Raw genomic sequence first — 23,831 nt, forward strand, 5'->3', positions numbered from 1 at the left:
GCCAAGAGCCACACTGGTCCTGCACTCCTTTCAGCTTTGTGTTCACAGGCAGATCAGTGGCTGACACCGCTCAATTTGACAGTTGGTAAAGTGGTGTTCGACAACGGTGCCAATCTGCTGAGCACGCTGAAACAGGGCAAAATTACACACGTGCCGTGCATGGCACACGTCCAGAACTCGGTCATGCAGCGATTCGTTGTCAAATACCCTGGGGTCCAGGACATCTTGTGGCAGGCCAGGAAAATCCCAGGCCATTTCAGAAGATCTTACACAGCCATGGCTCACCTTGCTGACATTCAGCGGCGACACAACCTGCCCATCAGACGTCTTTTTTGTGACTGCCCAATGCAATGGAACTCAACCTTGTATATGCTTGATAGGCTGCTCCAGCAGAAACGTGCAGTTAACAACTACCTGTACAAACTCTGCAGGAGGACAGGTTCTGTCAGGTGAACGCCTGTTGGCTAATTTTTGGGGCCTGTAATGGCCAACAATTATTTATCCTGTGAATGCCTAATGTACCTCCAGCCACAAAATACAAAGTTCTTTTCTGTCAGGTGAACGCCTGTTGGCTAATTTTTGGGGCCTGTACTGGCCGACACTTACTTCTTTATCCTGTCAATGCCTAATTTTTCAGACTGGAATTGAAAATCAATGGGTCTGTAAACGTTCCGCTAAATTGTGAAACGGATGCGGACCTATTTTACAGATGTGTGAACGGACCCTATATGTATTTGACAAGTATTTACCAGCTGCTGTCAGTTCTGGCTGATTTAGAAAAAAAAATAAACATTTTTTGCTGAAAAAAAGAAAAAAATTTATGGACACATTTCCAATAGCAATACTTCTGGTATAATACAAGAGTAAAGAACCAATGCAATATCAATGGGAGAATAGTGTGATTGATGTGACAAATATGTGTAAAGAAACTCTTCAATGATGAAGAAATAGAGTAAAATTCTGAATAAAGGATAAAAAAAAAGGATGCTGCCAATTTTACAGTGTCACCACTATAAGAAAAATAAGATGATAAAAAAATATAAATCGGTGCTCCTTTTACAGTATGATGGATGATAGAGTATATGCCAAGATAAGGTATTATAGTAAAAGCACACTAAGGATATCAAGATGTAAAGTGAAGGCAGTTTATGTACAGAGAGCACAAGAAAGTGCTATCCCTTGATAAAGACACGAGATTGTGACGCAACGCGTCGGGAGGAGCAGGGTGACGTCACTACGGCCGAGACCGGAAGCATCGAATTTACCGCATCGGCGGTTCTGCATTTGTACATACCTTACTGTGAATGTTTACTAGTCTTTTAATAAAACGTATTTTACCTACTACACTATGAGGCCCCATTTTATTGTCCCCTGAATGGGAGAGACCCATTTAGGAGGATCACCATCTGGGAGCATTATTACTAAGGAGACGGCACAGCACCATATCATTGGCAGCACTCCCCAAAGTGAAGTTAGAGGTTCCCTTTTGGCCCCACTCGAGCCCTAGAGGTGGAAGAGGATCTGGCCTCAGTCCAACCTGTGGAGGAAGACCAGGATTCCTTCTCTCCCCCCCCTCATCCAGTGATACAGATCACAAAACGCTCTTATGAGTGTATATGGGGGTGAGCGGCCATTGCACTCATTTAAGGATTAAGCTCACTTGGGTGACACGCTATCCCTACAGACAACAATAGAAAATCACAAGAGTCACTTTATATTTGAGAAGAGTCACAAGAGTCACTTTATTTTGAAACACACCACCTGATTGCACTATTTTTCACCTGGACAATTGTTCAAATATTTTTTGTGATTTGTTGTGTTTATATGTCATTCAAGCACTTTATTGCTTTCACATCACTTTGCATTGTACGCTATTCATTGTATATGATTCTACTGGTGGTACATTTCACCTAGCATCATTTGTCTTATATTTATTTTTGGTGATATTATTGCACTTGAGCACTTTTATCGTCTTTATATTTATTGTTTGAAAATACTCATCTATCTTTACATTTATTTATTGGTGGCACATTTCACCTTCGTATCATCAGGTCCATATTTTTATGGTATCATAAAGTGCACTTAAGCACTTTCATTCTTTTGGCATCTATTGCTGAATAAGTATTTTATGTTATTGAACATTTTATTTTACTTGAAGTTGTCACTTATGTCACAGATCTAGCCCATTCTGTTTGGCTTTATTGCACTTTCTTGTGCTTTCTGTACAGAAACTGCCTTCACTTTACATCTTGATATCCTTAGTGTGCTTTTACTATAATACCTTATCTTGGCATATACTCTATCATCCACCATACTGTAAAAGGAGCGCCAATTTATATTTTTTATCACCTTAATGCTTCTGGTATGTCAGTGTCCATGTTGTGGGATTATGTGTGCACAGCTAGTAAGTACAGTATTTTGTGGCTGCAAATATGACCTGGAGGTTTTTCATTGTCGCTGCCACTAAAATGAATGGGGTCCGCCGCGAACCTATGGTTCGCGAACATTTGAATGAGTTCACCGATCGCGTTCGCAAACCATCCCAGCAGATGTTCGTCCATCACTACCCAGGGGTCACCCGCAACTTCCTTGTCTGTAATTTGATTAGTAAGATATTATATCCTCAACCAAAATACAGGGATCTTAGGGCATTCCCACCATATATGAAACATTGATCCTTCAACCTGACACCCCCTCCAACACCAACCAGACTTCTCGGGTTGACAACGGTGCACCCTGGCCGGTATAAAATACCATCTGGAGAGGCACTTATAATTCAACTCTATGGTATTCACATTTCTAGCGGTGCAGTGTGCGGCTTTCAGTAGAGTCTTCAAACTCGTGTTCTTCTAATCTGATTCCAATTTTTCTTTCCCATTTTTCAATAAAAGGAAGTTTCCTCTTTCCCTCCAGATCGGTTAACATCCTATAAACTTGGGACAAACCATGTTTTACCTTTGTTACATAGCTTTTCCATAGGGTTCAACTCTTTATCCATAGGGTTCAACACTTTATCCATAGGGTTCAACTCTTTATTCGATCTGATGGGATTAGGCAAAGGTCGGACAAAGTGTTGCATGTAATTCCACTGATTGAGTGTCAGCTTCTTCAAAGCATTTAATTCATAAATTGGCCTAATCTTTCACTTTATGTGTTATATCTTTTATTCATAAATCTCCTAACCCACCACCAAATTGTTGCTATAACCCAGGTAAAAATAAAAATTGTGCCCACTATGGTATTCATTGAGAGCTGTATTCCCAACTGGCCTGCTTATAAAATGCGTCCCAGGTTTTGTATACTTTCAATGGTAAACAGGACAAATAAAGAGGGTGAATCTCCATAGCGGGGGCATAGACAGCAATAACAACTGACAAGTGCTCTAATCCCTCTCCACTGTATCCAAAACTAAAAAAAAAGTGCAAGTGCAAGCTATCTCTTTTTATTTCAGTTGTCTGCCTGTTAGAGAGATTTGCCCTTAGTTCCTGTCCTTGTGTTGAGTAAAAATTTGCCAGTGCAACAAACAGCAAAAAAAAAAAAGTTTGCCTAGAGATACAGTCAGCCATTATCTTAATTTTGATTCACTTGTTATTTTACCTTTCATTTTATTTCCAAAATCTTAGCTCTGAAGAAGATAGATCTTCATGTGCCTTACCATCCAGGTCCGCTTCTAGCCACAGATGCAGAATTTAATTATTTGGTCCAGTGGAGAGCCCACCAGAAACCTTTACGCATGGATCGTACTGGAGTGCATGAACTACGCTACATTGCTTCAGAGTTGGATAGATTGGGGAACCGAAAAGGGATGATCATCGTGTTAACATTCTTTACCCACTTCCTTAGTTACCCTGTTGGAGTGTATATCCATAGGTTACATCACATTCGGAAAGCAGTAGTTCAGCTGTTAGAGCGCAGCCCCGAAACAAAGATCCTCATTAAATCGGCCAACACTGGCTACGGGTTTGAATATGGAAGTGACTGGTTATCATTGCAGCTGGACACTCTGATGAGGGCTATGTTCTCTACGCTACCAGTCACAGTTCTTGATGTTTGGCAGATGACCACTTGCCACCGTGATCCTGAAAATATCCACCCTAAAAAGGTCATTATTAAAAATGAGGTAGACTTGATGCTTTCGTTTATATGTCCTCATTAACAATCAGTGGTGTGTTTTTATAACGTTTAGTGCACATTCTTCAGTGGGATGTCCAGGTCTAAGTAACACCTGCTAAATATATAGAGGATACAAAATTTTATGCACTGCTTTGGTTGCAGATGCAAAAATCTACTTAGCAGATAGCTACACGTGCGGGCAAGTGTAGACAAGCCTACTGTGGCTTGATTGGTCTGCAACTTTTATGTATATGCCTCTCAATGTAAACTTGATTGTTGGAATAAACTAAAATAAATTATGTATTTTTGTCTTATCGATTTATAGTGAATGTAATCAGCATCAAGGAATACATTTTATGCAGAAGTGGACCTTATTAAACCTCCTTGAACCCTTTTAATGCCACCAACATATGTCATATGTAGTGATAAGCCGAACACCCCCTGTTTGTTTCGCACCAGAACATCTCGAACAGGGGAAATGTTCTAGTGAACATACGAACACGAACATGAAAAATCACAAGTCCTCATTTTAAAGGCTTAAATGTAAGTGACTATTAATCACTGGGCCAAGGATTCAAACCCACAGCCTCTAACTTGCTAGCCTGTTATTCTAACGGCTACGTCACCGAGGCAGCAGAATAACCTAAGACTCTCTCTGCCTAACAATTCTCTATCTGAGATTGACAGCTCTTTTATAGGGCTCTTACATCACTAGCACCCCATAATCCAGTGCTCAGGTGCAGTGAATAAATTACTGACGTCACTTCAGAAGGGACGGGAAAATTAATAGGTTTTAATTAAAATCCATAGTTAATATTAATCACCCGCTGGCCTGAAGACTCAAACTCACAGCCTTTAAATTGCAAGTCCATTATTCTACCAGCTAAGCCACCCAGCCAACTGATTAACCTTGGACTCTCTCTGGCTAACTAGCTTCTATCTGAGTTTGACAGCTCTATTGTAGGGCTCTGACTTGGCCCCATAATCCATTGCTTTTGGTGCAGTGAATAAATTACTGACATCAGTAATTTATTCACTGCACTTAAGCAGTGCATTGTGGGACGGCTTGTGAGCTGTCAAAATCAAAACAGCTCATTCCACAGGAAGCGTCTGGAGAAGCAGGATCTTCTTCTTTGTTTTTTTTCTATTTTTCGGGTGACTGATCATCGGGGGACAGTATTTTTTTATTTTTTAATAAAAGACTTCCAAAACTGGCTTTTGTCATTATTTTTTTGTACACTTTTTTGGTGAATGGGTAGGGGTACCATGTACCCGATATGCATTCACATGGGGGGGCGGGATCTGGGGGTCCCCTTGTTAAAAGGGGCTTCCAGATTCCGATAAGCCTCCCCCCGCAGACCCCCACAACCACAGCCCAGGGTTGTGGGGAAGAGACCCCTGTCCCCATCAACATGGGGGCAAGGAGCTTTGGGGTGGGGGGCAGAGCCCCCCTGCCCCAAAGCGCCCACTCCCCCATGTTGAGGACACGTGGCCTGGTATGGTTCAGGGGGGGGGGGGGGCGCTCGCTTGCCCCCACCCCCCATCCTGGCCAGCCAGGCTGTGTGCTCAGATAAGGGTCTGGTATGGATTTTAGGGGGAACCCCACGCCGTTTCTTTTTATTTTGGCACTGGGTTCCCCTTAAAATCCATACCAGACCGGAGGGGCCTGGTATGGACTGGGGGTAACCCCACGCCGTTTTTTTCAGCAATACTAACATAAACTGATATAAACTGAAGTGCCTATATATACAGTGCCTTGCGAAAGTATTCACCCCCCTTGAACTTTGCGACCTTTTGCCACATTTCAGGCTTCAAACATAAAGATATAAAACTGTAATTTTTTGTGAAGAATTAACAACAAGTGGGACACAATCATGAAGTGGAATGAAATTTATTGGATATTTTAAACTTTGTTAACAAATAAAAAACTGAAAAATTGGGCATGCAAAATTATTCAGCCCCTTTACTTTCAGTGCAGCAAACTCTCTCCAGAAGGTCAGTGAGGATCTGTGAATGATCCAATGTTGACCTAAATGACTAATGATGATAAATAGAATCCACCTGTGTGTAATCAAGTCTCCGTATAAATGCACCTGCACTGTGATAGTCTCAGAGGTCCGTTTAAAGCACAGAGAGCATCATGAAGAACAAGGAACACACCAGGCAGGTCCGAGATACTGTTGTGGAGACGTTTAGAGCCAGATTTGGATACAAAAAGATTTCCCAAGCTTTAAACATCCCAAGGAGCACTGTGCAAGCGATAATATTGAAATGGAAGGAGTATCAGACCACTGCAAATCTATGAAGACCTGGCCGTCCCTCTAAACTTTCAGCTCATACAAGGAGAAGACTGATCAGAGATGCAGCCAAGAGGCCCATGATCACTCTGGATGAACTGCAGAGATCTACAGCTGAGGTGGGAGACTCTGTCCATAGGACAACAATCAGTCATATACTGCACAAATCTGGCGTTTATGGAAGAGTGGCAAGAAGAAAGCCATTTCTTAAAGATATCCATAAAAAGTGTAGTTTAAAGCTTGCAACAAGCCACCTGGGAGACACACCAAACATGTGGAAGAAGGTGCTCTGGTCAGATGAAACCAAAATCAAACTTTTTGGCAACAATGCAAAACGTTATGTTTGGCGTAAAAGCAACACAGCTCATCACCCTGAACACACCATCCCCACTGTCAAACATGGTGGTGGCAGCATCATGGTTTGGGCCTGCTTTTCTTCAGCAGGGACAGGGAAGATGGTTAAAATTGATGGGAAGATGGATGGAGCCAAATACAGGACCATTCTGGAAGAAAACCTGATGGAGTCTGAAAAAGACCTGAGACTGGGACGGAGATTTGTCTTCCAACAAGACAATGATCTAAAACATAAAGCAAAATCTACAATGGAATGGTTCACAAATAAACATATCCAGGTGTTAGAATGGCCAAGTCAAAGTCCAGACCTGAATCCAATCAAGAATCTGTGGAAAGAACTGAAAACTGCTGTTCACAAACGCTCTCCATCCAACCTCACTGAGCTCCAGCTGTTTTGCAAGGAGGAATGGGCAAAAATTTCAGTCTCTCGATGTGCAAAACTGATAGAGACATACCCCAAGCGACTTACAGCTGTAATCGCAGCAAAAGGTGGCGCTACAAAGTATTAACTTAAGGGGGCTGAATAATTTTGCACGCCCAATTTTTCAGTTTTTTATTTATTTAAAAAGTTTGAAATATCCAATAAATGTCGTTCCACTTCATGATTGTGTCCCACTTGTTGTTGATTCTTCACAAAAAAATACAGTTTTATATATTTATGTTTGAAGCCTGAAATGTGGCAAAAGGTTGCAAAGTTCAAGGGGGCCGAATACTTTCGCAAGGCACTGTATATATATATATATATATATATATATATATATATATCCCCTGCAATGCTGCTCTCGTTCTCTGCTGTCCCACCTGCATCCCGTGACCCACATTGGGGGTGTTGCTGGGTGGAGGTGAGGGAGACCAGGCAAGATCCATTTGCTGATCTCCCCTAGTTGCAAAGAACCAAGAAACAACGTGTATAATATCATTTACTGTTTCTAGTGTAGTTTTTTCCAGCTGCCATGATCAGGGTTGAAGCTAATGGAGCGTAACCTGTGCTCTATTCATTTCAAAGGAAGGCAAGTGAGACCTCTAATAGACCCTGATTTCAAATTAAAAAGATCCTGTCACACAGTAATATGTGATATAAAAAAAGTTACACCCAAGCATTTAGAAACTCCCCCTAAAAAGTTGAGCACATTCTGCCCCTCACATATGCACACATAGGAACATAAACACATTTGTTGGAGGAGCCTATGTATGAAAATGTAATTTTTCGTTACACATATTATATATAGCCATGTACCACCAAATAAGAACAATAATTCTAGGGCAATTATTCATGGTTAACACTAAAGGAATGACCCGGAGCCTTGCTAAAAAGGGACTTTACGAGGCTGATACTAGAAATTTTCTCTACTTGGATTTAAAAATTACATTTAATGATTAATTCATGATTAAAATGTTGCATTCATTAGCACTTTTATAGTTTAGAATCATAATGTGCAGCTTTAAAGTGATACTAAAGTCTCATTTTATTTTGCTTAAAAATAACAAACATGTTATACTTACCTCCTCTGTGCAGTCGGTTTTGTACAGAGCAGCCCGGATCCTCCTCTTCTTGGGTCCCTCTTTGTCTCTCCTGGCCCCTCCCTCCGGCACAGTGCCCCCACAGCAAGCAGCTTGCTATGGGGCACCCAAGCCAAGCCGAGCCGCAGCTCTCTGTATCCATTCAGACATGGAGCCGTGTATAGACCCCACCCCCTCTCTCTCCTCATTGGCTTACTGACGTTGATTGACAGCAGCGGGAGCCAATGGCACTCGTGTAATCACTAGAAAACTGTGGTGACAGCAGATAGAAATAAAAGGGTACATTTTATTTACATTAAAGCAGAAATTCGCCCTAAAAGGGAAGTTAACATCTTTATGCCCCCTCCTTTCCCACTTTTGGATTTTTTATTCTTGTAAGGGGGAGAAGGTACATAGTTTTAGCAGGTACCCACTCCTACCACCTAGGCCGTCAAAGCAGGAATTCTCCCCCCTTCTTTGCACTCAACTTTCTGGGACACATCAAAGGTCCAAGGAGGCTGCAGGACCATTTACAAAGTGCAATTCATACATGAGTCACAATGAGTCACAGACAGTTTCCCACAGTTAACATGCCTGTGCTGGGGACCCGAAGACCGATGAAGAACCAGCTTGGGTGAGGATAGTGCTGGATCCTTGGACAGGTAAGTATCCTTTTTTAAAACTCCACAACTACAGTCATAGGTATGCGCAGCCTATTGCATTAGGGTGTCCACCCCAAAGCTCAAACACACATACATATGCGTGATATATATATATATATATATATATATATATATATATATATATATATAACCCATTCAAGTTAATGGAATTACTCTGCAAGCACCTGGAAATGCATGCAGTGCGGAGTTCAAGGGGTTAAAATAGACGGCATGGAGGCTATACAACGCCTCCTCGCCACCTCTCAAATTCTCTTAGAAGAGTGATTTGAACGCTGATCGCTCTTCAGAAATCAAAGCACATGTGAATCAGCCCCTACATTTGCCTGCGTGTCTGTAGTGGAGGGCAGCTCAAACAAAACCATGCTTTGTACAATGCTAGGCCACCGCTTAATAGTGACAGTGGTCCCTATCACATTTCTAGCAGAGGATCCCACTGTCTGTCCCTATCACAAGATCCCTCCTGTCGGTCCCCATCCCAGTCCTCTCCCTGGGACCCTCCAGCCCCCTCTCCCAGCTGGTGACATTTCCCAGTAAGTAGGTGGGAGTAGGCGAGACTAATGCCTCGTACACACGCATCGATAGTTGGCCGAAAATTTTCGGCCAACGTCCGATCGGCCGATTTTCGGCTTGTTAGTATGATGCTTTCGACAACTACAACCAACTCCGACTTTTCAGCCGAATAAAATCTGGTGTGCAGGCTATAAAATTTTTGTTGACCGTCAACACAACGCCCCATTTTCCGTCAGTCAGTCAGATTTCGGCAGACAAAAATCTGATGAGCAAGACTTGGCATGCTCAGAGAAGAAAATACACACGGAAAGTAAACCAGCACATGACATCACTTCTGAAGTTGGTTTTTGTTGGCCGAGAAAATTTGTGTGCAGTCTAGAGCACATTTCAACCAACACAACAACACTGGACAAAAGTCGGCCGATAATCGTTGCGTGTGTACGAGGCATTAGGCTGGCTATACATGTTTAATTGTCTTGTACAATTTTCCTTTAGATTTACCAAAAAACATATAATAGGAGGTCAAAACTAAACAACTTTCAACTGTACCCAATTAGGCAAGCCCTTGCACTACATAGTGTAAGGTAAATCTAAAGGAAAATTGAACACATATGGCCAGTCTAAGGTTGGCTGTGTGGCCTCCCAGCGATGGAGCTGTTCAGATGCCAGGGAAGGCAGGTGGTGGGATGCAGAGAGCTGTCCCTGGATCAGGTGCTGAAATCAGATGATCAACCCATCAATGAGGAGCAGGTGTGGGCTGTGTGTTACCAGTGTGCCTGGGGACTGTACCAGGGAACAGGGTCCCCGATTACCATGATTCAAGACCTGGCCATCACTGCTGCTGCTTCTGCACCGGGATGGAAGAGGGTTCTGCCAGAGAAAAAGCCCTGGTGTATGGGGTGATTAGCACATTCAGCACACCCTGTGCGCACGCCTATGACAACAGTATTTGTAGTTGCTGACTATTATGGTTTTTTTTTTTTTTTTTTAAGACTGAAGATCTCCTTTAACCTTCAAAATGTATAGCTATTGCTTCTGTCACATTGTTTTGTATATATTTTTTTGTGTTCCTGTGGAATTGACAGGATGTTGTGTCCTGGGATCTACTAAAGGGACCTAATTGTATCTTTTCACATTATTTTAAGGCTCTCAAGTGTGTCAGATATGATGCCTAGAGAGCTGACCCACAGTATGACCAATAGTCAGCTAAGGCTGAATGGATATCACATACACACATTTTTTGTAGTGACAGTGGCATTTGTCTTAACATTAGGGGTGTACTCACTTTTGTTGCCAGCAGTTTAGACATTATTGGCTGTGTGTTGCGTTATTTTGCGGGGACAGCCAATTTACACTGTTAAACAAGCTGTACACTCACTACTTTAGCTGTGCACTCACTACTTTACATTGTAGCAAAGTCTCTTCACATTAATGGCTTTCAGTGCTGGCTTCAGTGTAAAGGAGGAACAGCCGACAACTGCTGCCCCAAAGTAAGCCTATGGGTGATATCTTTGCTCTGCAGCCATTGTTGGTTGTCCCTCCTTTTACACTGAACCCCATGCTGAATATGTGACCGGACCAAAGCAGCCTGAGAATAGGTAAATAAAGACATCTTTTCTTTTACAGGGTAGATAGAATAGTTCTCAGAATGGGGGGGGGGGGTAGATTTAGGCTTAGTTAGGGTATGACTGGAACGCCGCTTTAACCTTATTTAATTTCTTTAGCTTGTCTTGCACACAGATATTTCTGTATGGCCAACTTGATCTCTTGGTTCCTCAAGCTGTAGATTATAGGGTTCAGTAATGGGGTGACCACAGTGTACATCAGTGAAACCACCTTTTTCACGGCCATAGATTGCTGGCTTGAGGGCACCGCATACATAGCAAAAAGTGCGCCATAATAAATACATACAATGGCAAGGTGGGAACTACAAGTGGAGAAGGTTTTCTGTCTTCCAGTGACTGAAGTAATCCTCAAGATGGTCAAAAAAATGCAGACATATGTGAAGGTGATGAACCCGAATGGTAGAACTGTTGCTAGACTGGATAGGGCAAACACCACGTACTTTGCTACAGATACATCTGAGCAAGATAATTCCAAGAGAGGGATAAAATCACAGAAAAAATGGTCAATCACATTGGGACCACAGAACCACAATGTTTGCATGATCAATACTGGGATGAGTGTTGCAGTAAATCCTAATAACCAGGAACATAAAACCAGATATAAACAACGTTTGAGGTCCATAATTGTGGTGTAGTGCAAGGGATTACATATGGCCAGGTAGCGGTCATATGACATAACAGTGAGCAGAAGACACTCCATGCATGCTGAACCTCCATACACTAAATACTGCACAATACAGCTTCTAAGGGACACAGTGCTAACTTCTAATAATGTTACATTGAGCATGCTAGGGACAATGTTTGTAGTTAGCAGGATATCGGAGAAGGACAAGTTGCCCAGCAAAATGTACATTGGTGATTGAAAGCGATAATTAGTTGACACCAATAAAATAATGACAGCATTTCCAGTTAAGGTCAACAGATAGATGATTAAGAATAACAAGAAAAGAAAATACTTAAAATCTTGAAGATTTCCAAACCCAAGAATTTTTACTTCTGAAATGTGTGTCCCATTCATTGTATGTGCTGTAGGCAAGTAAAAATTGAGAGGAGAAGGAGAAAGAGAAGACAGAGGAAAAGGAGAAGTAGAATGAGGTAAATGAGAAGGAGAAAAAGGAGGAGAAGAAGAAGCAGAAGGAAAAGGAGTAGGGGAAAGAGGAGGAGAAGCAGGAAAGGGAGAAGGAGAAAGAAGAGGAAGAGAAGAAGGAGAAAATGGAATAAATGGAGAAGGAGAAAAAGAAAGAGAAGGAGAAGGAAAAGAAGAAGGAAAAGGAGAAAGAATAGGAGAAGAAGAAGATGGAGAAGAAGAAGGAGAACATGGGGGGAATGGAGAAGGAGGAGCAAAAGAAGAAAAAGGAGGAGAAGGAAAAGGAGAAAAAAGAGGTAAAAGAAAAGGAGAAAGAAGATGAGAAGGAAAATGAGAAGGGGAAGGAGGAGAAGGAGGAGAAGAAGCAGAAAGAGGAGAAAAAAGGAGGAGAAGAAGCAGAAAGATGAGCAAAAGGAGCAGAAGGAGTAGAAGGAGAAGAAGGAGGAGAAGGAGAAAGATGAGGAGAAGAAGGAGAAGTAGAATAAGAAGGAGGAGAAGAATTAGGAGAATGAAAATGAGAAGGGGAAAGGACAGAACAAGGAGGAAAAGGAGAAGGAGAAAGTGGAGAAGGAGAAGGAGGAGGAGGAGAAAAGAAGGATAAAGGGGATGAGAAGGAGGAGAAGAAGGAGAAAGTAGAGGAGAAGGAAAATGATAAAGAGAAGGAGGAGTAGGAGGAAAATGAAAAGGAGAAAGAGGAGGAGGAGAAGAAGAAGAAGGGGAAGAAAAAAGGAAAGGGGAAGGAAAAGGAGGAGAAGAAGGAGGAAGAAAAGGAGAAGGGAAAGTAGGAGAAAGAGATAGAGAAAGAGGAGAAGAAGGAGAAGGGAGAAAAGGAGTAAAAAGGAAGAAAGGAGTAGGAGAAAGAAGTGAAGAAGGAGAAAAAGAAGAAGAAGGGGAAGGAGACAGAATAGGACAAGAAAGAGGAGAAAGAGAAATAGGACGAGAAGAAGGAGGAGGAGGAGGAGGAGAAAAAGGAGTAGAAGGAGAAGGAGAAAAGGAGTAGAAGGAGAAAGAAGAGGAGAAGAAGGAGAGGAAGGAGAAGAAGGAGGAGAAAGAGAAGGAGGAGAAGGGGAAGAAAAAGGAGAAGCATTGTGGTTACACATATACTGTATATATTAATGCAACAAACTATTATAATATACATGCCTCATTAGGCTGTATTCACACATGAGCAAAGTGAATTTCAGGTGTTTTCAGGCGGATTTTTGTTGAGACATTTTGCATGTTATTTGTACTGGTATACAAACGTGTTTCAAGTTTTTACATGTGTATTGAACCTTCAGATGTTTTTGTTTTTTCAATGAAAAAACAATACATGAAAAAATGCTTGAAAAACATGTGGAAAAATCACATGGAAATGCTCAAATCATGCGTTTTCAGGCGTTCAAGAGTATCGGGTCAAAAATGCCCATTTTTACCACAACCTGAGCATGTGTAGCTTTTGGAGCATCAGGTGCCAAGCATTCATATGTGTATAGTCACCGCTGAAATACACAGGATGTTGAGCGTTTAGGAGCTTCAAGCTAAAACACTTGTTAATTGGGCCTTAGAGTAGAACTAAACCTTTTTTTTCAGTATGCAAATACTCTAAAATTGCAAGTTAATAATTGCGCATACATAATTGCAATTCTGCATTACCTCTTTTATTATCCATAGTTCAAAAGATCGATTTGCAGAGTCTGTTCATCACTATTCAGGAGAGGTGATGAAGGTGGGAGGACCATCTAAATAAATTATTCAATTATACTCTCTTACAGGACGTTGTCTGTAGGGATGATCGAACTTTTGAAAAGTTCAGTTTGACCAGAACATCCGAACTTCCCGAAAGTTCGTGTCCGGATTCCAGAAACCCATTGAAATCAATGGGACCCAAACTTCGGTAATCAAAAAACACCATTTTGAAACCCTAAAACCCAAGAAATGCCCCTAAAAAGTGCCTAGGGTTCTGGGTCATGCCCCAGGGACTATTAAATCACACAAAAAAAGTTCTTAAAAATTGTCGTTTTTGATACAGAGCCAATTATTGAAAAAAATTATTGAAAAAAAAAAAGAGATTTCTTTGGATTTAGTGTCTGGGGGGTCTAAAAAGTGTACCTGTGATGTTTCAGCTCTGTAGCATGTCCAGAACCAGAAAAAAAAGATTGTTTGTCTACTTTCACACCTGGCCGTTTATGTTGCAGGTGTTTATTGGGCTTGTTTGTGGACGTCTTTGGAGGCAGGCATGACATCTGAACTTCTGTATAGGGGTATATATACACACAGACAAATATGTATATATACACATACACACATATAGGTGTGAAAGTAGCGGAACCCTATGCCTGCGCTAATGAAATTATTTGCAGGGATGTGGCTCCGCTCCTATCACACCTATATGTGTGTATGTGTATATATACACATATATGTGTGTGTGTATATATACCCCTATACAGAAGTTCAGATGTTATGCCTGCCTCCAAAGACGTCCAAAAAAACGCCTGCAACAACACACCTGGGCGTTTTTGTTGCAGGCGTTTTATTGGGCATTTTTTGGGCGTCTTTGGAGGCAGGCATGACATCTGAACTTCTGTGTAGGGGGTATATGTATATATACACATACACACATATAGGTGTGAAAGTAGCGGAACCCTATGCCTGCGCTAATGAAATTATTTGCAGGGATGTGGCTCCGCTCCTATCACACCTATATATGTGTGTGTTTATATACATATATGTGTGTGTGTATATATACCCCTATACAAAAGTTCAGATGTTATGCCTGCCTCCAAAGACGCCCATAAAATGCCCAATAAATGCCTGCAACAAAAACGCCCAGGTGTGAAAGTAGCGGAGCCCTATCCCTGCTCTACTGCAATTCTAAGACAAACAATCTTTTTTCTATGGTGGTCACCCTGACATGGAAGAGTTTGGTCAACCTGCCATAGCAGTCAGAGTCAGTTCACCCTACACTACACTATGGTCACCCTGACACTTAACACTCTCCCTACAGAAACTAGATTATTGAATCTAACTATAGTGGAAAATAGTACCCTAACTACACTAGATATCCCTTTCCTCACACTAATAATTGCTAAATGACACTTTTGAAGCAGGAGTAACAGAACAACAGAACTGCTTCCACTCTCTTCCACAGCCCTGTATTACAGTGCTAGAGATTTGGCGGGGCTATGTTATATACTGGGGGGCGTATTCACTACTGATTGGCCTCTGGACCCCCTAGTCACTCCAATCACATTCCTAGCATCCTCCTGCCCCCACAATTGGCTTTTACTGATGGTTCTGGTCCAATCACTGGCTTTTAAAGCCCAGTTCCTGTCCCATTGCATTTTGGTCGGTTCTGGTTGCCGAGTTCCGAACTTTTTCCGCGAAAAGTTTGGAATTTGGCCGAATTTCGAACAGTCAATGTTCGGGTCAAACCGATGGTCGACCCGAACTGTTCGATCATCCCTAGTTGTCTGTAGAAATTACTTTCTTTACCAGGAACTGAGCATATAGTAGGCTGGTTCTTTACCCATTCCCTCTCTCCTGTTCTTTTAAAGCCATTTGATCCAGTTTTTGGTCAATTGTTTTTCATAAATATAAAATGTTAAATACCACATTTGACCACTACATGGCTAAGTATCATGGGGTACGTACTGCCACCTACTAGTCAAATGCAGTATTTTCTGTGTTAAATCAATGAAAGGCATTTGAACAGCACAGGAAATAGCCTAATAATATTTTCCTCATTTGACAGAACAAATGTATGCACACTTTCACTGGGAAAATGTATATGCCATTGTTTTTTTTTTTATAAATACACCCATCGTTTTGCAAGTATGCATGCATGCACTATTTTTAACTTGCAATTGCAGAGTACAAAACCAATATTTATTACTTGAAGGCATCGTATTTATTTTGAATGGGCTAGCAGCACACCCTAAATGCAGCAAAAAACACAGATGTGCCCCCGCCCCCTTTTTTTTTTTAGTCACCAAAAAACGCGGAGTCGATTTACTAAAGTCAAAATTACTGTGCACTTTTGAAAGAGCAGTTGCACTCTAGAGCAGGGGTATCCAGACATTCTAAACAAAGGGCAGGTTTACTGTCCTTCAGACTTTAGGAGGGCCGGAGTGGCCAGTGAAAGTAGAAAATGCCCCATTTTCAGTGAGAGTACAACAATTACTTATTGGGTCACTACTTGCTTATAGCAAGTGGAAGGAGCAGTAGTGACCCATCATTGGTATTAGTAGCAGGAATTGTGCTTAACAGTTTTTTATCAGTGGGACAAAATTATGCCCCATTGCTGGTGTCAGTAAGAAGATTGGTTCCCCACTGTTAGTATCAGTGGAAGGAATGGTACCCCCTTGTTGGTGTCAATGAGAATAATAGTGCCCTGGAGGCCAGATAAAGGCAAGCAAAGGGACACATTCAGCCACAGTTTGGAGACCACTGCTCTAGAGCCCTGTAAACGAAAGGGAGCTATGGTGGCTTCCATCATCCAATCATATGCAAGCAAAAATGCATTTTTTTTACAGCATTAGCTGGTCATACTTAGACTATCTACTACCTAGATTTGGTATTACAGAAGATTTCCTCAAAGGTTTTTATGCTCTGTATCAAGCTCCCTAGACCCACATCAAATTACCTGGTAATAACTCCCAATTGTTCCCACTACAAAGAGGCACCAGGCAGGGATGTCCCCACTTTCCCCACTCCTCTTTGCTTTAGCAATAGAACCCCTGTCTAGAGCCATTTCCGAAAATGTCAACATCAAAGTCTATTGTAAAGGTCCAAGCGAAATTTAAACTTAGTCAATACGCAGATGATGTCCTGTTGTCCTGTTATTCCTAACTAATCCCTTAATTGTGTTACCTAACTTGACATCCCTATTAGAGTCTTTCCAACCAAATCAGATCTGGGGGTTAACCTGTCTAAATGCTCAACCATGCCAATTAATATATCAAGTGATCTGATGGCCACTCTGCAACAACATTTAACTTTTGCATGGTGCACTCAATCTTTCCGTTACATTAGGATACAATTTACTCCTTCATTTCAAGCCCTCTTTCACAATAATTATCACCCAATAGTCTCTCACATTAGATCCCTATTAAAAATGTGGGCTACTTATCTCATTTATGTTCTAGGCAGAGTCACATCTATAAAAATGGCGATTTTGCCCAAAATACTTTTTTTTCTTCAGAGCCCTCCCTATATATGTCTCTAAATCCTACATTGGACCTCTTCAGAGAGGCGTCAATAAATGTATATGGCATTCCAAGAAACCGAGATTTCACAGATCTCTGCTGTATAGACCCCAACCTCTTGGTGGTCTTGGCCTCCCTGATTTATGGTGTTACTGTTTGGCTGCAAGACTCACTCAAGCTCACTCAAAATGGAAAATGTTCCTTGGCTAACATTTGAAACATACTAGGTGTACCCATACTACCTTCCAGGCCTATTATGGTCTAGATCCATACAACCAAGTCACATAGCTCCTCTTAACGGCATCATTTTCCAAATGCTCCATCTTTGGTCTCTATACAGCAGAAGATTTAAATTTGTTTCCCCGCTCACACCTCTATACTCCTTTATAGGTGATCCCGACTTTCCTCCGGTCTTTCAAGAAAGAGACTACTTTATTTTGTGGTTCTCCAGTGGTTTAACTACATTTAAACCCTTCAAATCAGATTCCCATTTAAAATCTTCTCCCAACTTTATTCAGAACATAATTTACCCCCCTCTGAGTATTTTAGATATATTCAAATCCAACATTTCTTCCATAGTAGAGGTTCACTAATATCCCATTTACAAAATACTTAATTTGAACATATATGTGAGTCTATGTCTAGGGATAAAGGTATAATCTCACGTATCTATATATACCTCAATGAAGTGTTTCTCGAGGAGAAAACTAAACCAATGACACAAGGGAGACAGATGCTAGTCTCACTTTCTCACCCCCCTGAGTGGGAAGAGAGGTTGGGAAAAAGCTCAAAAAGAACTGGGTCATTCGCTATTACTGAAACCATGTTTGAGCTTCACACAAGATGGTATTTGACACCTGCTAAGCTCCATAATATATACCCTATGTTTTCTCTCCCATGTTTTTGTGGCTGCCAAGATTCAGGTTCCATTATCCATATTTTTTGGAGTTGTAAGCATCTTAAGCCCATTTGGCAACAAGCAGCCACAAAATAATCCTCCATAGCAGGTCGCCCCATTACAATAACTTTGCAAATATGTCTCCTCTTTACCCCCATTCCAGATGTTCCCATTCCCTGTGAAAGACTGACTCACTCACTCTTTATAGCCATTCATTGGGTTACTGCATTAAATTGGCATTCCTCCTCAATTTCCTGGTCACAAGTGTTGGTCAGGATGGAGATGATAAAACTATCAAAACGAATCCATCATACTTTCTATGACACAATGTATCTCTTTGATAAGAAATGGGAACTCTGGGATACCCATTTATTGTAATTCACATGTGTTTTTCTGATTATAAGGCAATGGACTAGTACAGGTTCCGATAATCTAATTTCTTAGGAAATTTTTATCATGGTCTCGTCCCCCATCCTACTGTTTCCCCATTACGGTATTCACAATATACTAACTAAAGGTAACCATTTCCCCGCTTTCTGTTCAATTCTATGTAGAGTATTTTTGTATTTGACTCTTCTTGTTTATTGTCAATATGAACATTGATCATATCCTGTATGTAACTCAATTTTCCAATAAAAAACGTTTGTAATAAAAAAAAATCTTTTCTTTTCTTTGCATGTGATTGGTTATTCTTCGTAAAGTGAAGCATTAACTCATTTACTAAGCTCTGGAGCAACTGCACTTGCAAAAATGCACAGTCTATTTGCCTTTAGTAAACCAAATCTATAGGATCTGCATTATAGTCTGCCGCATTGCAGTCACAGTGCTTTCTACTGTAATAGTATGTTGGGGTGTCATTTGAAATTATTAGGCACCATGGGTCATGTGCTAAGGCTCATCACCTTATATTATGAATCTGTTAAAAGCCTGAACTGTGCAAATTGATCATATGTTGAAAAAAGAAGCAGATAGTTCCTCCAATGAGGATCAGCAGGTCCAGGGATTTAGGCCTCCTGCACACTTGAACAACAAATGCTGTTTGTTCATTCAAACAAACATTAACAAGGGATGCAGGAGTATAACATATAGGATAGGATATACTCCTGCATCCCTTGCTAATGTTTGTTTGAATTAAACTTGCTTCCAGGAGCTACAGTGGTGACCTTACTGCACCTATCTAGGTGCCTGCATATGACTGACTACACTATATGTGATCCTCCCTGTTTGTAAGTAGTTTAAATCTTCATCAAAATGTTTTGACCTTTGAATTACTACATTATGAGTTCCTCCTTGTCTTTCCCTTTGATTGAGCCCACGGATGACCCTCTTGGTACAGTATGTGACAACCCACCCTGGAATCCTGGCTCATGTTATCCATCTACTTTATGAGGTTATTGGGATAAGGTGCAGCCAGACTCCCATCCTGTAGTCAAATTAGCTTTTAAAGCGGTTGTAAACCCTATATTAAAAAAAAAAAAAAAAAAAAAAAAAAAAAACCTGCAAGACAAAGGCATAATGAGCTAGTATGCATCGCATACTAGCCCATTATGTTTAACTTACCTTAAAACGAAGCCCCGACACGGACCCCCGGACATCGATGCGGGCGCTGCCATGATCCCTCGTCGTCTCTTCCGGGTTCGGCGGCTCCGGCGCGCTGATTGGCCGGAAGAGACGGCTCCAGCGCGCTGATTGGCCGGAGCCGCGATGACGTCACTCCCGCGCGCGGGAGTGATTTTTCCGGCAAGCTCCCGGCAAGTTAATTGAAGGTCCCCCCGGACCTTCAGAGCGCATGCGCCGCTCGCGCGAGCGGCTGCATGCACTGTAAATATCTCCTAAACCGTGCCGGTTTAGGAGATATTATTTGTACCTACAGGTAAGCCTTATTATAGGCTTACCTGTAGGTAAAAGTGTCAAAAAGCGGGATACAACCGCTTTAAGCAGTTTGGAGGTGGGTGTGCACTTTCTGGGAGTGAAGAGGTTTCTCATTCACACTGGAGCATTGAATCCTGCTAAACATATAGGTGTATTAATGAACATTTCTGCACAAGAGCACTTTATATCTTTGATGAACTTTTGGGGATTTTTGGTTCTATATGAACTTTCTCTAATTTAAAGAAATAATTCATTTTGCACATATAAATGATGTATACAGAATTTTTAACTTGTTTGGATGTTCTATTATATATTTATGCACTTTTTATGGAGAGCACAACATTTTCCGTTTGAATCGTTTTGGTTATTATTTATGTGGACATATTGTGAGTGCAGCTATCACCGAGTTATTTCTGGATTAATAATATTATTTTTGTTTTCACAGTGAAACTATTTTGCATGGTTTAATTTTGGTTGTATAAATGTTCATGTGCCACCTATCATGTCCACAGAAATCCCTTCTTAGAAAGCTTTTCCAAGAATAAATGTTTTAAAACAAATGATATTCTAACCTGTGTGTCCTATTTACCACCTTTCCTACCCTAACTTAAAGCTTTAACCTCCTTAGCGGTAATCCCGAGCGTGACTCGGGGTTGGTTTTTCATATCAGGAGCGGTAACCCCGAGTCACGCTCGGGGTGGATTGCAGAGAGCGCAGCGGTGTTCTCTTACCTTATCCTGGCGATCCAGCGATGATCTCTCATTGCTGAGATCGCCAGCCGAGAGTCCCGCCGCTCCTCCGTCCCTCCGTCGGTCAGATGACTTCCTAGTTCCGTTCCCTGCAGCAGCAATGCTGCATGGGAGCGGAACTAGGGAGGGAAATTCAAAAAAAAAAAAAAAAAACGTTGCACAAAACACATTTTATATTATATATATATACATATATATATACATATATATATGCATATATATATATATATATATACATATATATATATACACACACACACACACACACACACACATATATATATTATATATATATATATATATATATATATATATATATATATATATATATATATATATATATATATATAATTATATTATTGATTCAATTATAATTCATGCGTTATATATTTTATATATATATATATATATATATATATACACACACACATATATCTATAATATATAATGCATGAATTATAATCTAATCAATAATATAATTTTATTATATATATTATATATTAAATAATAAAATAATATTATTGATTCGATTATAATTCATGCGTTTGTGTTTCAAATTTATCACATCTGGGATGTCTACTAGAGTCTTGTTTTGGTCAGGTTTAAGTCAGTAATTACTAAGAATTGTAGGCCTATAATACATAACGCCAAATTTCCATGAAAACAATTGTACCGCTTTTGGTATGTAATTCCTGACATAATCATACCGCCAGGGAGGTTAAAGTATAATTTTATACAAAACCTATGATATATGAAAGGTAGTTTGAAGACCATATATTGATCTACTGTATAAACATCAAATTGAGTACAGTTAACAATATAGTTATGTTTAAACTATACATTAATACATCAATGCTTTATGCATTTTTTCATATTTGTTCAGGATCATAGTAAAATAGTCAATATAAAGTATTACTTGCCATCATTGGTGTGATAGTATTCTGTAAATATGGTCTAAAGTAGCAATAACAGACATAATCAAAAATATATATACTGTACTTTCTGGCATATAAGACTACTTTTGAACCTCAAAAACATCCCCCAAAAATGGGGGGTCGTCTTATACGCCGAGTATAATATCTCCAAGGTAACCTAAGTATAAGTATTACCTGTAGATGTAATCTCTCAAGATGCTGGCTGTGTGGGAATCCTGTACCGGTATACCATATGTACCATAGCTTCGGCTACATACAGTGTACCGCGCAGAGCCAATCAGGGAGAGCGATGTATTCTATTATTGAATGCAAAGCCTGCTCAGATTGGTGGAGTAACATCAGCCCGCCTCTCTGACTCTGCCAATCCGAGCAGGCTTTGCATTTAATAATAGAATACATCGCTCACTGTGATTGGCTCAGCGCGGTATACTGTATGTAGCCGAAGCTACGGTACATACGGTATACCGGTACAGGATTCCCGCACAGCCAGCGTCTTGAGATTACATCTACTGGTAATACTTAGGGTACCTTGGAGATATTATGACAGATGACATGTATTACAGTACTAGGGTACCTTGGAGATCTATGATAAATCTGATGTTTTTCAATGGTGTTGCCTTGCTTCGGAAGGGGGGTAGTCTTATATGGCGAGTATTGCCCAAAACCTATGTTTTAACTTGAAAATTAGTGGGGTCGTCTTATACGCCCAGTCATCTTATACGCCGGAAAATACGGTACATATTACTTCTTATATGGACAAAAATGAGAAGTGTCAATAAAGATAAGCAGGGCTAAACAACAAATTAGTTGGTAGAAGCTTAGTGTAAAGGCTTGTACAAACAATAAGAAAATCAGAAGTAAAATTTCGTCTGATGAACGATCTGCTGATTTTCGGATCGTTAGTATAGTGCTTTCGACAGCCAAATACGAATTTTCATACGACAAAAACTGGATGTGCAGGCTATACAAATTTTATCGTACGTAAACACAACCTCCGATTTTCGTTTAATTAGTACAGTTTTTGCCCAAAAAAAAATCATAAGCGCAAGACTAGGCATGCTCGGAAACGAAAAAATACATACAAAACAATTCAACACATAATATTACTTCTGAAGTTGAATTCTGTCGTATGGGAATTTTCGTATGAAAGTAACCTCTTCACTTTCCATATGAGACTAGCATGCAACAAATAACTAAAGAAAATGTGTCCAGTAGTCTGATTGTGTGTACAAGGCTTTAGAAGCAATTTTAGTGAATCCATGCAGGTCCAAGTTGTGGTTTAGCCCCCCTTTTATTAAATAAACCCAAATTTCAGCAAGAAAAAAAAGTTACCCATGCAGGAGTTTCCATTTTGTCAAAACACAAAATGAAAAATAATGGTGGGTTACCTGGTTCCCTCTCAGTAGCTCCTCTGCTTAGGCCTTAAAACTTGGTTCTGGGTTGGCCCCTCAGACTGTCTCACACAGTATCTCTGTGTTTCTGTGACCCTTTCTAAGCTCTGCTAGCTCTCTCAGTTTCAGCCCAGTGCTGCGTGGGCCAACTCCCTGGCCTCTTGATAAGGGTTCTCCTGAAACTCAGGGCTTTCTCACTCCTCTGAGACTTCCAGATTCCCTCAGTCACCTGGATTCACCTAGTCATCTTGTTTCTCCCAGACTCGCTTTGCTGTCGGAACTCTCCCAGTCCTATTGCTAAGGAATCTTTCCTCCAGCATGGAGTGCTGTCTCTTGAGTGGAGCCTACCTGTCTGCTAATAGGAGGCCTGCACTTTGGACCTGGTCCTTCATTATAAGGGCTATACACACCTGCACTCACAGCCTGCTAGTCCCCTGCAAGACCTGGACAGAAGGTTGGGGATGTTTTCCCTCCCAAAACTCTATGAAATCTCCAAACTCCAAAACCCAATCCAGGAATACCAAAACAGATGTTGCCATTGGAAAATCCCACTTACTGTCCCAGTGACAACCAGATCTGATTAAGATTCCCCACCACTTTCAGTCTAGTAACAGTGTTCACTAGCACAAGT

General features: G+C 40.8%; 2 protein-coding genes across 2 annotated transcripts in view; one reads left to right on the forward strand and one right to left on the reverse strand.

Moving 5' to 3' along the window:
- Positions 1–4,238, forward strand: part of LOC309553395 (NXPE family member 3-like) — a 113,169-nt gene extending 108,931 nt beyond the window's left edge. The window contains exon 6 of the mRNA XM_082254573.1: positions 3,624–4,238. Coding sequence (XP_082110699.1) covers positions 3,624–4,156 — 533 coding nt within the window. The 3' untranslated portion in view covers positions 4,157–4,238. The remainder of the gene's footprint in view (positions 1–3,623) is intronic.
- A 6,926-nt stretch (positions 4,239–11,164) lies between these two features.
- LOC309552920 (olfactory receptor 11A1-like) lies at positions 11,165–11,935 on the reverse strand (the record flags this gene model as incomplete). Its single annotated transcript, XM_082253827.1, has 1 exon — positions 11,165–11,935. One exon carries the CDS (start codon positions 11,933–11,935, stop codon positions 11,165–11,167), a length of 771 nt encoding a protein of 256 aa, XP_082109953.1.
- Positions 11,936–23,831: the final 11,896 nt, after the last annotated feature.

Source organism: Pelophylax lessonae, assembly GCF_965119305.1.
Source record: "Pelophylax lessonae genome assembly, chromosome: 4".
In the NCBI taxonomy this organism is placed as follows: Eukaryota; Metazoa; Chordata; class Amphibia; order Anura; family Ranidae; genus Pelophylax; species Pelophylax lessonae.